General features: G+C 51.8%; 1 protein-coding gene across 6 annotated transcripts in view; it reads left to right on the top strand.

The window, feature by feature from the left end:
• Positions 1–10,526, top strand: part of SLCO2B1 (solute carrier organic anion transporter family member 2B1) — a 48,961-nt gene extending 38,435 nt beyond the window's left edge. For 3 of the 6 annotated variants that reach the window (XM_019726473.2, XM_019726477.2, XM_019726471.2), the window contains exons 10-14: positions 923–1,079; positions 5,433–5,596; positions 7,033–7,097; positions 7,409–7,529; positions 8,605–10,526. In XM_019726473.2, coding sequence (XP_019582032.2) covers positions 923–1,079; positions 5,433–5,596; positions 7,033–7,097; positions 7,409–7,529; positions 8,605–8,779 — 682 coding nt within the window. In that variant the 3' untranslated portion in view covers positions 8,780–10,526. The remainder of the gene's footprint in view (positions 1–922; positions 1,080–5,432; positions 5,597–7,032; positions 7,098–7,408; positions 7,530–8,604) is intronic. The other 3 variants (XM_074335763.1, XM_019726472.2, XM_074335762.1) reach the window with 2 other exon arrangements.
• Positions 10,527–14,569: the final 4,043 nt, after the last annotated feature.

Here is a 14,569-nt window from a genome sequence, read left to right as displayed (position 1 = left end):
AGCCAGGCCCTCCTGAAGCCCCCTCTGAGGAGGGAGCCAGGGCCTTGAAATGATTTTTAGAATAGAAAGTACATAGATATGTTACCATAATTAAAATAAAGGAAGTCAGCCTACACTACATGCCCTATTTCTCCTTTCTTTTCCCTCTCACCTTGACGTCTCGTCTCACCTGTGCTCTCATCTATATTCTTGTAATGTACTCACTGAACTTTGGGTTCTAATTCATTGAACAAGCCTTTCAGGACCAACTGAGCTAATTGAGGAGAATTTCTCATATGCCAGCACAACTAATGACACCGACAGTTGCCAAGAACTGAGAGCCACCAGGTCTTTCATATTCCATCTCATTGGATGGTGGGGAGGGGGATCCCCAGCTTAGGTGACAGACAGAGAAACTGAGGTCCAGAGAGAGGTGGGAACAGGTCGGAGATCCAGACAGCTAGGCAGGTATCCTGAGTTCCACACGCACAGCTCAAATTTTCTAAGAAAAGGAAGTAATCCAGCTAAATCAAGAAAGAAAAGGATTTTTCATCTGAGACTAGATTCTGGGAGGAATTTATTTTATGTTCCCTAAAGAAGGGCCACTGAGGAACGGAGATGTCCACAGAAGCAGCTCAAAGACTCATAGGCTCGTGGGGCTGGAAGAGGTCTCAGAGGCTTCTGGTCCAGGCTCAACTCCCCACTTCTCCCAGGCGGAAGCCTCCTGAAGCTTCCAGCCCATCCCCCTGCTCCCACACCTCCTCAGCAAGGAGCTCAGCACCTCACGTCATGGAGCAGCCCTGACAGTGAAACACCTGTGTGAAATGGAAATCTCTGGTCATTGGTCTCTGGGGAGGGGAGCCTGGCTGAGGGCTGAGGTGGACCCAGCTTATAGTGTAAACGAGGGAGAGTCAGGCTAACCCTGCCAACCTTCTCTTCCCAGCAGCCAGCCCGGGCTGGAGCTCTTTCCAGGCTGCATGGAGCCCTGCTCCTGCCCATCAGACGACTTTAATCCTGTGTGCGAATCCAGCACCCGTGTGGAGTACCTCTCGCCCTGCCATGCAGGCTGCACAAACCAGGCGGCTCCGGACAAAAGCCACGTAGGTCCTGCCTCTGGCTGCTCCTTCCACCTCTCATGGGCTCTACCCATCCCTGTCTCTGTGCCTGTCACCCTCTCCACCTCTGAATGTTCTCACTCTCTGCCTCTTTGTCTATCTCCTTCTATTGGCAGGTATAGAATATTATTCTCTCAATCAGCTTTCATTACCAGCCTAGGCCCAGGCATGAGCCAGGGTCCAGCAGACACCAGTGAATAAGATCTGGCCCCAGCTGTCTGCAGGGGATATGCAAAAGGAAATAACTTGGGAATTCCAGGGGTGCTAATAGGTAGGAGAAGTGGTTCCCACAAGTACAGACAAGGATGGAAGGAGATACATCCCACCTGAGAGGGCTCCAGAGGCTTCACAGCAAGTGGCATTTGTGCTGGATCTTCAAGGATGAGTAGGCAAACTAAGGAAGGTCTCTCCAGGCAGGGGGACCAACAGAAGCAGAATCCAAAAGCAAGCACATACACGTGTACACACACACACACACACACACACACACACACATGCACGCACGCACACACACGCACACGATGTTTCATGAAATGACAAAGAACTTGTTGGAGCAGAAGCATAAAGGTTCATGGAGAGAAAATAAAGCCCAGACCCAGGGCCTAGAATGCCAGACCTCTAGAAGGGACTTTATCCCGAGAGCCATGGGGAACCTTGGATGGGTTTTAAGCAGAGTCAGACCTGTGTTTGATCACACTGAGGCCATGGGGTGGAGGAAGGAGAGCAGAACGCAGGGAGGAGACAGCAAAGCAGACAGGAGGCTGTGCAATGAGCCTGCTCAGTCAGTCACCTCTGGGCTGAGGACCCGGAGCCCCGGGACCTGCCCTCAAGGAACTCGCAGGGCAGGAAAAGGGGGCAGCATCACCCACCGCAGTGTATTCTGCACGGACCTTAGAAAGGCCACCAAGACCAGCTGGCTCCTCCTCCCCTTTCTCCTCAGTCCCCCAAATGACAAATGGGGATAATATCCGGCCCCCAGGTTGTAGTAAAGCACGCGTGTGAGAGGTGTGGTGTCGGGCTAGTTGTTATAAAAGCACCTCCCGCTCTTCTGAGTCCCCCCACCTGCCATCGTGTCCTGCTGGGCATCAGCATCGAAGCCAGCAGCTCCTCCAGGGAGAGACCTGCACACCAAGGGCTGGTGCAGAGTACAGCACCTGGTCGATGGTGCTTCAGAAGCCAGCCAGGCGGCACTTGGGCTGTGTAAACTGTTTGCATTTGGAATAATTGCAATCCCAGCCTTCCAGGCCTCCTAGCACGCATAGTCCTGACCTGGTTTGATCTCCCTGAGACCATTCCAGAAGCCTCCAGGCCCTGGAATCTGGGGCAGGATCCCCTAGGGGACAGTGAACTCCTATGGATATGTGCCCCTAAGCACTGAGGCCGGGTCACCTGGTTCAAATCCCTGTTCTGCCTCTGACTCTTAACTAACTCTGTTACATTTGGCAGATTAATCTGTGCCTTGGTTTCCCAGTCTGTAAAATGGAAGTAATAGTAGTATCTACTATATATACCAGGCACTGTGCTAAATGCTTTCCCTTAGATTAATTCATTAAATAGTAAGTGAAGAGCCACATGACGTAATCGATGAAAAGCACTTAGCACAGCACCCGAGAAAATGTAAGCACTCAGTAATACATATTCCTATTTACACCTATTATACAGATGGGAAATGGAGGCCCAGGATAGAAGCAGGCATTGCCCAAAGACTTAATGCCAGAGCTGGGACTGAAACGCAGGGTTCCGGCCTCCCAGCCCAGCCTCGTCTCTGCAGCATCCTCAGAGGTTGCGTTTTGTTACAGTACTTGGTGACGATGCAGCTGAGTCCTGGTTAGTGCTCAGGAATTGTCCCTCTGGCCTGGAATTGTCTCTTGGTAGAGACTGCCTCCTCCTGCGGGCCAACTGGGAGCTCCTGGGCCCACAGATGGTGGGTGGGTATCCAGCTCAGCTGTGCTTAGTAACCATTTATGAAGGAGCAAGTGACCAGCGGAAAGATGGGGAGAGGCGGGCTGCCGGCAGGATAGAGGGCTCAGTGGGGAAAGCTGAATCCCCTTAGGGAGTGAGAATCAGAGGCAGCTGAAGAGATTGAAATCATTCATAAGAAGAACTTTCTGCCATGGAATTAGATCAATATGAATGAAGGGCTGGGAAAATCCCCAAGAGAAAGGCGCTAGCTTTTGTGTCTGTCCCAGACTCTCAGAAAAGGAACAGGGCATTTCTCTTCCAGTGACCTTGCCCTGGCGTATTTCTCCCCTTACCTGTCCCTTCATTGTATCTCCAACCCAGTGGCTGCTCAGCCTGTACATGAAGGTCCAAAGAGTGTGAGCTCAGAAGATGACACACATGTGACAGGCGGCACAGCCTTGTCACGCCCAGGGAGCTCTGCAAAGTGACAGAAAGAGCAGGAAAGCACACCGAGTTACCCACACCTGATCCTAAGTGTGTTCTCTCTCTCCCTCCCTCCGTCCATCTCTTTGCCCTAACTCCCTCTCCTAAATATCTATCATATCAAACCCCTTTTCTCCACCCCCATCCTCTTGCAGCAGCCAGAAAAGCTTTTGTACTATCAGGCCTTTTCTCTCCAAGGCTCCCAGCATCCACCTCAGGGCTCCCCCAGACCTTTTCACCTTGGGAAGTGTCTGAGGCTGCCAAGGCTGGAAGAGAGAGGCCCAGACCATTCCAGCTGCCCTGGGCCAGCCAGGCTTCATTGGGGCCAATCCCTCCATACTTGTCTCCCATCTGAGGCCTGAAGATCCCTGGGACACGTTGGTCTGGGGTACACTGGTCAGGAAGCTGATCTACGGGGAAGAAAAGAAAAGCCTGTGCTTCCTGCCGTGGCTTTGCTCCTGTCTGCGCCTGAGGTCACTGGTAGTCTAGACCACTTCTGAAAGAATCGTTGGCTGGAGGTTTTCCAGGCCACCTAGGGGGTGGGAATGTGGGCTGCAATCAAACACACTGTTGGCCTGCCTGGGGACCTTTCCTTTCCTTGCACTTTGGAAAGGGGTCAGCATTTACTCAAACTTCAGCCCTTGGAGGGGGTCCTATTTTTCTGGGGGTCTGTTTATTAGACTTTTCACCCTGGCAGGAGGGAGGGCTAGGACTTGTTCTCTGGCCCTGTAGCTCCCCTGCCCCCAAACCTCAGAAAGCTATATACCATTGTACTATGTTCTGCAAACACTTTGAGGCCAAAGCTTGTTTCAAGATGCTGCTCACCTCTCTGGATTCCTGCTTCACTTAGTTCCGAACGTGGGTGTGTTTTACTTTCTGCCAGTTGTGAATGCATTCAGGACAAGGTGTTCAATACTTCATCCAGCATTCTAAGTTGTTGTCAGCAGGATGATGGGCAGGGCACCTGGTCCACTGTGTCTCTGGAAATAGCAGCCCAGGTTCCTCTTTCGTGTCCAAGGCTCTTCACAACGTCACCCCAGGGAACCCTTCGAGCACCTCCCTTCTGCCCTCTGCTGCATGCAGTCTGCTCCAGCCAGAGGGAAGGATTTGCTGGGTTCTTTCCTGCTGCTGTGATTTTACATTTGACCTTTTCTCTACTCATTCTGGTTTTCCTCTTGGCAAACTCATTCATTCCTCAAGACCCAGATCCAACACCCATCTTGGGGAAAGCCTTCCTTGCCCCTCACCTACTGAACCAGGACAGGACTCCATAGTACTGTCTGCATTTCTTCTAAATCTCTCCTTGAGAGTCCATGCCAGAACCCAGCGTCCTGGAAGACCTCAGTCCAGTGGAAGGGGGGATACTGTGCTGAAAAATCTGAGTTCCTTCCCCCAGAAACACTTTTTGTTGCTTCGATTATTTGCACATGTGGTCAGGAATTTGGAACATTCTGACATCTCCAGGTGAAAGAATGAGTGTATGTATGTGGGTGCGTGTGTATGTGTATATGCATGAATGTTTGTGTGTGTGTGTGTTTGTGGTGTGTGTGGTGTGTGTGTATGTATGTGGTGTGTGTATGTGTGGGAGTGTTTATGGTGTGTGTATGTGTGAGTGTTTGTGTGTGTATATATGAGTGAGTGTGTGTGGGGGGTGTTGGGGGGTGCTCTCATAGGCCTCTCTCCCTTTCCTCTCCGCTTCCCTCTCTCTCTCCCCACAGCCTCAGCGTGGGCTCAGCCCATTTGTGTGCAGACAGCCTGTATCCAGGTAGCTGCCTGGCTGCTCAAGCTATCCTGACTCAGCCAAGGGGTCAGAAATCCCAGGCTCCAGTCAGCTTTGGCCCAACCGGTTCGTGCCCTTGGGTCTCTCGCAAGCCTTCCTGGACCCTTGGGCCATGGCCAGCTGCTTGTCCCTGGAGGTTCCTGAAGGCTCTTCTTCCCCCCCACTCCCCTCAGGTTTTCTACACCAACTGCAGCTGCGTGACAGGAAGTGGCCCTGTGCAGGCGGGCTCCTGCAACTCAGCCTGCAGTCACCTGGTGCTGCCCTTCATGCTCCTGATCAGCCTGGGCGGGGTCATGGCCTCTGTCATCCACACACCGTCCTTCATGCTCATCCTAAGGTGAAGCAGGGTGGGCCAGACCCAGTGGATACTAAGGTCCTTAACCACAGGCAGGACCGGGAATCCTGAGGGAGGACTTGGAAGGAGGAGGCCACTCAGGTGCCCTGGGTCCCCACAACAGACCAGGCTCCCACTTCCTGTCTTTATCCTCATGACAACCTGCGGAGACGTTTTGTCCCCATGTTACAGATAAGAAAACTGAGGCTCAGAGCAGCTCAGGAGCTAGCCCCAGGTCATGTATCAAGTATTGGGTAGCAAGTGGAATAGTACTGGTGCCAGGACCCAGAGCCCAGGCCCCCACTTGACCCAGGGGAGGGGAGGCCACACCCAGGGCGCTGCCCTGGGCTTCTAGTCACTGGGTGGAGGAAGTGAGGGTCATCACCAGCCCCCATCTGTCATGGGCGGGCCACAGGAGGTGATCCAGAAAACCAAGCCCTGTCAGTGTGGTCCAAGATTCTGAATGCCACTGGTTAAGTGCTCACTGTGGACCCAGCCCATGCCGAGCACCGCCTCCCGGTCCAAGATCTTTCTGGCCATTGTTGGGGGGCAGGAGCTGCTGGGACTGACACATTGTCACCTGAGGCTAAAGTCAGCATCTCCTGGGGTTGTGGCTGGAATAAGAGCATCGCAGAGAAGGATAATTACAATTTTTCATTATGCCGGGATTATTTTATTCCCTGTCTCCTAGACAATTAGAAGGCGCGGGGGGTGGGGTGGAGCCCCTTACAAATATTAGAAGACACCTAGATGCATAAAACAGGCTGGCCACAAGAGAAAGTACAGGAACCAGCTGCCCCAGCAGGCAGCCTGCTTTAGGGGAGTTAAGGCAGTCAATGTGCTGCACGAAATCCCGCCCATCAGCCATAGGATCTTGGCCAAGTCACTTCACCTGTCCAAGTGTCTGTCAGTCTCCTTATCTGTAAAATGGGGCCACTGCTAGGCCTACCTCAGGGGGGTTGCCGTAGAGAATCACTGAGCCCGTAGTCAGCACTCCGTAAACGCCAGCCGCTGCTACTACTTAGGAGAGGAGCCAGTGATTGCTAGGGCATCCCGGGCGGCGGCATTACGGGGTTGGGGAAGTCAGAAGGCATGCCTGGCTGCCCAGCTCCAGGTTTTGCTAAGTGTAGGAGGAAGGGGAGAATTTGGTGGGGCCACGAATGGGGAGAGAAGGGAGGTATCTGAGACCAGGAACACCGGGAGGTCAGGACAGGGCAGTGAGGTCAGCGGGTGTGCCTGGGACATAGGGACCTGACTCTGCAGTTCGAAGGGGGACGGTGTGTGGAGCCCGAGCACACCACTCCCCACCCCACCCCACCACCCAAGGAGCTTCAGACTGGGGAAGGCCAGTGCTGGATGGTGGGAAAGAAGGGGACGTCGACCCTCTTGAGGGCTGGAACCCTCTCGATCCTCATGTCACCCATGTCCCTGCTTGTTAGGGGAGTGAAGAAAGAAGACAAGGCTTTGGCCGTGGGGATCCAGTTCATGCTCCTGAGAGTTTTGGGTAAAGAACCTGCTGTGTGCTGGGCCTGGGGGACACAGGGATGAGTGAGACTCAGTCGCTGACCTTAGGGTTCACAGGCCCATGGGGGAACAGATCCGACCCAGGTACCTGGAGGTGGGTGTGCAAGCAGCTAGACAGCCCATGAGGATGGCAGCATCTGATACCAGGGTAAGGGGTGGGCTCGAGGGTCAAAGACTTAGGGGCCGAGAGGCCCCCCGTGGCTCAGAGCCCTGAGGGGTATGTATGCCAGGGATTAGGGGTGGGGGTACAGGAGGACCGGGCCTGTGTCCCCTGAGCACTTCCTCCTCCAGCCTGGATGCCCAGCCCTGTGATCCACGGCAGTGCCATCGACACCACCTGTGTCCACTGGGCCCAGAGCTGTGGGCGTCGGGCCGTCTGCCGATACTATGACAACGACCTGCTCCGAAACCGGTGAGGCCTGGGCTGGGAGCTGCCAGGGGACTGTGGGAAGGGGGCTGGACGTATTCCAGGAGTCCCAAACCGAATACCAGCAGGGAGGGGAGGTCCATTTATATCCACCTGCTAGCTGGCTGGTGCTATATCCAGTGCTGAGCTCACCAGTCCTGTGAGCTAAACACTACCCCCCCTTTATGGAAGAGAAAAGTTAGAGTTAAAGTAAGTGGCCCAAGGACACAGCTCATCACTGGCAAAGCTGGTCCTTGAACCCAAGCTTCCTGACCATAGTCTGTGCAGGAACATGCCTCATCATGGCTGAGTGTAGGGAGAATCAGGGGAGAAGCCTGGTTGTGAGAGAAACGAGAAATTGGGGTGGGGTAGGAAGAAGGCCTTATCTAGAACACTGGAGGCCTGGGATCCAGGCCCAGCTCTGTCACCTTCATTGTGAGATCTGCTTTTGGGGGGCTCAGTCTTTCCATCTGTACAATGGGAAGCCCACAGGAACCTGAAGGCAGAGAAGCTGCTGGCTCTAGGATGGAGTGGGGGTGAGTGGGGGGGACTTGCTAGCAGGTTGGGGGCACGGAGCTGGTCACCTCCAACTCTGAGGAGAGCAGGGTTCTTGTGGGCTAGAGCTATCCAGGGACTTTGTAGGAGATGGAAAGTCAAAGGAGAGACATGGTGAGTTAGGCAAATGAAGGAGAAGGAATCCTCTTTTGCTTTTGGTGGGTGGGGCAATCCAAAATTGAGATTGTCAGGTCCCTGAGCCCTTCGAGAGACCTAGGCAGAGGCAGGGCCGGCCCAGGCCACAAGGCAGTCAGGGCAAGAGCAGGGAGAATGCCTAGGCTTCTGCTCCCAACCCAGGGCTCCTCCGGTACAGCTCTCGCCCTCTTCCAGGGAAGGGCCCCCACAAGGGTCAACTCCAGGGGCTCCCTCGTCTCCCCAGCCAAGGCTAGGACTCCTCCTCCCAAGGCCTCAATGCTTCAAGTGCACAATGGCTGATGGTTGCTGACCCCATTCAGACCCCAGCCCAAGGACATCCAAGCCCTGGCCGGGGAGGTCCTGAGCTCACGGGTCCCTTGCTCTTTCTCAGGTTTATTGGTCTTCAGTTCTTCTTCAAGGTGGGCTCCCTGGCCTGCTTTGCCTTGATTTTGGCCATCCTAAGGCAGCAGGACAAGGAGGAGGGGACCAAAGTGACCTGCCCTGGCCTCCAGCAGCAACTGTTAGTGTCGCAGCCAGAGAAGAAGCCTGAAGAATCCAGAGTGTGAGCTCTCCGAGGGCCCCACCCTGGCCAAGAGAGGCAGTTACGGCGAGTACGTCCTCTGGGCCCTTTGCCTGAGATTGGTTGTCAGGAGCCCTGTTTTCCAATTCTGACACCGCCACTAACTTGCTGTGTGACTTCAGGCAAGTCACTTACCCTCTCTGTGTCTTTGTTTGCTCATCTGAACCAGGGAGTTACTTAGGGAGTTGCTGTGTTGGCCACTTTTTAAAAAATATACATATCATTTTATTTTTAAAAATATTTTTTGTTGGCCACTTCTGAAGCAAGAGGGTCCTACTTCTTTCTCCCCAAGCCACACAGGCTGACCTGAAACTAGGCTTTCCTGGGTGGGAGGGACTGTACACCTCTCCCCAGGGCCCTAGGGTAGAGAAGTGGACAATAGTAGGCCATGCTGCCCTGCACATCAGACCCTAGCCCTGCTCTGCCGCTCACCTAGAGCACCCTCTCTGAGTCTTATCCACCATCTATATCAGGTGGAAACGGACTCAGCAGTTTTCAAGCCCCTTTCACCTGTGACCAACTGTGCAGTCAGGATGGACTCATGTGCCCTCCCCAGCCCTTCAGCCTAGAGGCGGGGCCAGGACAGCCTCTGTCAAGAAGTGTCCATTTGGCGCCCCCTGGAGGCAGAGCCCTGGGCTTCAAGGGGAGACCCACTACGGAGGCAGGTGGCCTCACACTCAGGACGTCCAAGCTGGGTAGGGCCTTCAGGAAACGTGGTGTGACGGCCCCAGCGGGTCTTAGCTGAGAGAGGAGACTCACTCTCTGGACTCAGCAAGTCCCAACTTTTGCCTTCAGGGCTCCACAGTCTGGATAAGATCTAGTCTCTGCCTTAGGTGCTCCGGTGGAGAGGGAGACCCAGGCCCCCCACTTGAGCATTTTCCAACTTCAAAGACCACACATACCCAGCACACACAGGCATCTATGCGTTGCCAAGATTCTGCACATTTGACCAGGGTCCCCCATCAAAGTCACTGAGACTTTTGTAACTAGAATCCTAATTTTACCATTTCCTCCCAGGTGCTTGAATCTGTGTCACCTAGGACTATGTAGAGAATGTCTGGTTCTGTGACACTCAGGTTTTGGGGGGTACCATCTGGTTTTCTGTGATGCCTCAGTAGGTGTAAGGAGCTGCTCTTTGTACTGCCCAGGCCTATGATGCTGAGAACAGTAACACCCAACTCTGTGTAACAAGAGGGTCTGTGCAATGTTTGGGCCTGAACAAACTGGACCTTGTCTACGTCAGGCCTTGCCTGATTTTATGGCCAGGCCTGGTTATCACCCTGGAAGGTAAGAGAGTTTCCTGATCTGCTCCCGCCTACCCGACCTGGCTGGGATCTGGAGGCAGGAGACAGGAGACATCCATAGCAGTTTCCCAAGCCCTATGTCCAGCCCTGTGCTGGAGGCCAGGGAGAAGCTGGGGGGAGGGCAGGGGACACACGTGGCTGTGGTCCTCTGAACAGCTCCCAGCAGTAGGCTTTGAGGCTATCTCACATGAAAGAAGAGGGAAGTACAGAGTTCTAATTCCCATTTTATTCTACTCACTGATACCTTTAAACATTTCACCAATATCTGAGCCTGTATTTGTCAGTGCCAAGAATTTCAAAGTCTCCTCCAATAAGATGAGGCTGTTTGTATGTTTATATTCCTTCTCCTTCCCTCCTGTTTGCCAGGTTTTGCAGAAATAATCTGGAATTATAGATACAGCTTATTATTAAATTTGTTCTTGCATAATATCTCTTCTGTTACAAAAATCCTTTCTTACAAACTGCATTAGTTTGCAACAACCACATTATTTCCAATTATTTAGATTTAAGTTTTACTGGATTCATTGCTCACCATTATTTCTTGTATACGACATCTTCCCCTATCTGTATATTCTGGTCCAATTTTGTTTGGCTGGGCTGCTTCCTCTAGTAATGGATTCAGAAACGGAATAAGAACATGAGGCTTTCCGAGTCCTCACCTGTCTATTTACATTTTACCAAAGGGGAAACAGTTCCGAAAGCATAAGTAACTTGCCTAAGATCACATAGAAAATAAATGGTGGCACCAGGGTTAGTTCCAGGTTTTGTGGGAACTGAAACTCATACAATTTGGGGAGTCTTCTTTAAGAAAAAGAACATAAAATGAGGTAAGAACGTGAATCTTTACCTAGAATGAGAAAAGGAGTCAAAACAACTACATCACACAATTTAGAAAAATAGCACAGTATTTTTACTAACTGCTGTGCATACCTCTAAAAAACTCTAAAATACTTTTTTTTTTTTTTTTACCCCGATGATTGGAAGGATTTCCCACATCACTAGCTTCTGTTTCTGTAAATTTTAAACCTATTTCTCCCATTTCTCCTCTATTGCCCAAATAATTCCTGGGCCAGATAGCATAAGACACATTCATGTCATGAGATGACCTCTGGACATGACACCTTGACATAACCGTGCTGAGTGAGTTGGACACTGGTTAGGCAGATTCCGAGAAGCCATTCTCTACATAGAGGTGGCTAGCAATGATTTATATCTATACTCAGAGGTGACTGAGAATCGCATAAATATATCCCAATGAACCCAAACTAAATTGATTCCCATCTCAACTACCCCTTAGCCAGATCCCAGAAATGCCCATGGGCCCTCCAACCACCTCACACAGAGGGAAGCTGGGACACAAGAGAAGGAGTTGAAAGAACTAGCAATATTAACTGATTGTGGTTAAAATATTGTACCTTTGCAAATTTCCCAAGAACCCAACAACGTGAAAACATTGTGGAGGCGCCTCCCTGAGCCCGGGGAGAGGCCCTGATGCTCAAGCAGCATCAGCTTCAGGCTGAATCTGCCTCTGGGTTGAGCTGAGATTTGAGGGAGAAGAGGGGTCCTCGTGCTTAAAACCTGTGAGGCTGGTCAGGACACGGAGACTCCAGGAGTCATCGCGAGAGAGACGTGAGGCCGAGAGCCAGGGGTGGAGCAGGTAAGTGCTGGGGTGGCTCTCGGAGATGGAGGGAGTCCAGGGAACAGTCCTCTTCTCTAATATGGCCTCTGGCCAACGGAAAGCCACAAGCAAGTGCACCACCCTGGGAGCTGGGCAGAAAAGGTGTGAAATCTCCCTTCCAATTCTACTGGTGGTAAAATGCAGCAGAGGACATGACTGGAACCAGGACAGACATCCTGATGCCTAGCCCAGAGTTCCTTTGGCCCGTAGACCTGTGCTGGGAAGTTGCAGGGCAGGCAGATGCCCCAGGGGAGCTGGGAGAGAGGAGCCATGAGCCATGATTGGAGCACAAATGAGGAGCAAGAACCCACAGCACCCTCAGCATTCTTTGGACGTGTTGAATGATTTCCCCCCCAACATACCCCTATGTGTGATCTTCTCTACCCAGCTGGTGTACTCCATCCACACCCCACTGCCTCCCATTTTATGAAGTCCTACCCAATCTTCTAGGCCTGGCTCAAAGGCCACCCCCCTCCCCGTGGAGGCAGCATGGTGTAGGCAAAGAGGGGTGGGTAACCACCTTATGGGATCTGATAAAAAATGTAGACTTTTCATTAAAAACACACAAAAAACTATGCACAACTGAGCATGTGATTTCACAAGCTGGGGGCCACCTGAAGGCTGGCTCTAGACCTCCAGGGAAGTGAAAAGAGCAGAGTTTTAGAGTGATTGGAGTTCAAATCTCTCTACCACTCACTCGTGGTGTGACGCTGAACAAGTGACTTCACTTATCTGTATCTCAGTTTCTTCACCTGGAAATTGAGGTTAATCATTCCTGTCTCCTGTCTCCCAAAAGTTGTGAAGACCAAATAATGATTACATACTAGCTCACAGGTAGTGCATGTACCCGGTAATCTGTAAGTTTCCTTTTCCACCCCTGGTCCCTGAGAGAATTTAAGGAGTGCGTGGAGCACAGGAGGAGGGGAAGGTGGAGAAGACAGAGGGAAGAGGCACTATGAGGAGAGAGGGAGACAGTCCCCTTGCCCTGCCCTGGCTACAGCTCTGCTGGTCCCTAATCTGTCTTCCACTGTCAGCCAAGGCTCAGCCATTCCAGTCTTATCTCTCCCCACAGCCAACCTGGGACAGCTTTTCTCAACCAGATTTACATTTTTATTGATTTTCTCCCTTCCAGGGCTGTCTCTTCCTTTTGCTATAAAATGGCCTTACCCTGGAAAACAGCAGTTCTGGGGCTGGCCAAGAAATGACAGTTCAAGGATGGATTCATTCATCATTCATTCATTCATTCATTCAACCAACCAACAAATCCTACTTGGCTGCTCCAAGCACCTGTGCTGCCCTCCTGGGGACACAGCCATGTGCCAGATACGGGAAACTCCCAGTGTATGCAGGCAAGCTGACAAACAGTAATAAAAGCATGAGTACTCAGATAGGAAAAGAAGGGGAAGAAGAAGCCCCAGGCTCTTCCCAGCGCCACCAGGGAAGGCTTCCTGGAAGAGGTTAAATCAAAGTTGGCACTCCAGATTAGGCAGGAAATCTCCAGGTGGAGAAGATGGGCATGGGCGTGGAAAATGGGATGAGCAGAAAGGAAGGCACAAGAGAATGAGGCATGTCGGAGCTACGGAATGAGAGCGACATGGCTGGGGTATACAACATGTGCAGGGCTGGGAGAGAGAAAGGAGAGCTGAGGCTGGAGACACCAGTGGGGCCCAAGCCTTGAGTTCCAGCTGAAAGCTTTGGATGTCTCCCTGAGGGCAAGGAGGAGATCTTAAAGCATTGATTGATGCATTATTCCATTGGCTGGTTATTTTAAGCAGGGAGTGACATGATTTGTGTTTTAGAAAGGCCAGTGGCTGCACCATGGGGGCTTTGAGTGGAAAAGAGCAGCTGGAGGCCACGCCGTCAGGAGGCTGGTGCACTAATTAAGAGGAGTAGGAGGCCTTGCAGCCGGTCATGAGCGGCATCCTAGAAGTGGGGACATCTAAGCTGAGTCTTGAAAGATGAGTAGGAACACACCAGGTGGAGAAGTTGGGAACAGTGTCCAGGGAGAAGAAACTGCACAGATAACGGCTCAGCGTACAGAAAGCTCCTGGCAGGCTTGGGAAATTTCCACTAGTTCAGTAGGGCTGCAGTGTGGCATAAGAGAGAGGTCGTGGCGAAGGATGAAGTTAAAGAAGTGGGTTGGGGCCTTCAATTTCTCTCAGTATTCTCTGTCTCCGGAACCTAGACTCCAATGAGAGAGGAGACGATCACTGGCCACTTGTACAAAGGTGGCTGTGTGGGGCTACCTCCTGGCGGCGGCAGGAGCGCACTTCTTACTTCAAAGCAAACCTTTCTGGGATCACAACACTTTACATTTTACAAAGTCCCTTCACACTTGTGCTCATGGTTTCCTGGTGAGGAATGTGGAATGGGGATTATTATCCCCAGAGAGTGGATAAAGAAACTGAGTCCTAGAAAAGTGCAGGAGTTTGTCCAAGATCACTCAAGAGCCCAGATATAACCCTGTTAAACCTCTGATGCTTTTTCTAATAAATCTACTTGTTCCTGAATCACACACACACAAGATGTTGTAGCTGCTAACAAACATGATTGGAATGAAAAAACAAAATGGAGAGAAAACACCTCAGAGAAAGAGACTGCCTCCTCCTGTTCCCAGTTCCTCAACCTTCACCCTGGAGCTGGAGACATTCCAGCTGAGAAAATAGAACCAGGTCCCCTCTGCTTTAGAATGTAATAGACATGGAGCAAATCCCAGGGTGGCCACTTTCCAGGTATGGGAAGTTTCAGCCTTGGTTGTCTCATCTGAAAACTGTGAGAAACAAGCTCCACCTTT

This window comes from Rhinolophus sinicus, linkage group LG06 (assembly GCF_036562045.2).
Source record: "Rhinolophus sinicus isolate RSC01 linkage group LG06, ASM3656204v1, whole genome shotgun sequence".
Classification (NCBI taxonomy): domain Eukaryota; kingdom Metazoa; phylum Chordata; class Mammalia; order Chiroptera; family Rhinolophidae; genus Rhinolophus; species Rhinolophus sinicus.
The sequence above is the reverse complement of the archived record's forward strand: the minus strand, read 5'-3'. Positions and strand labels throughout refer to the sequence as shown.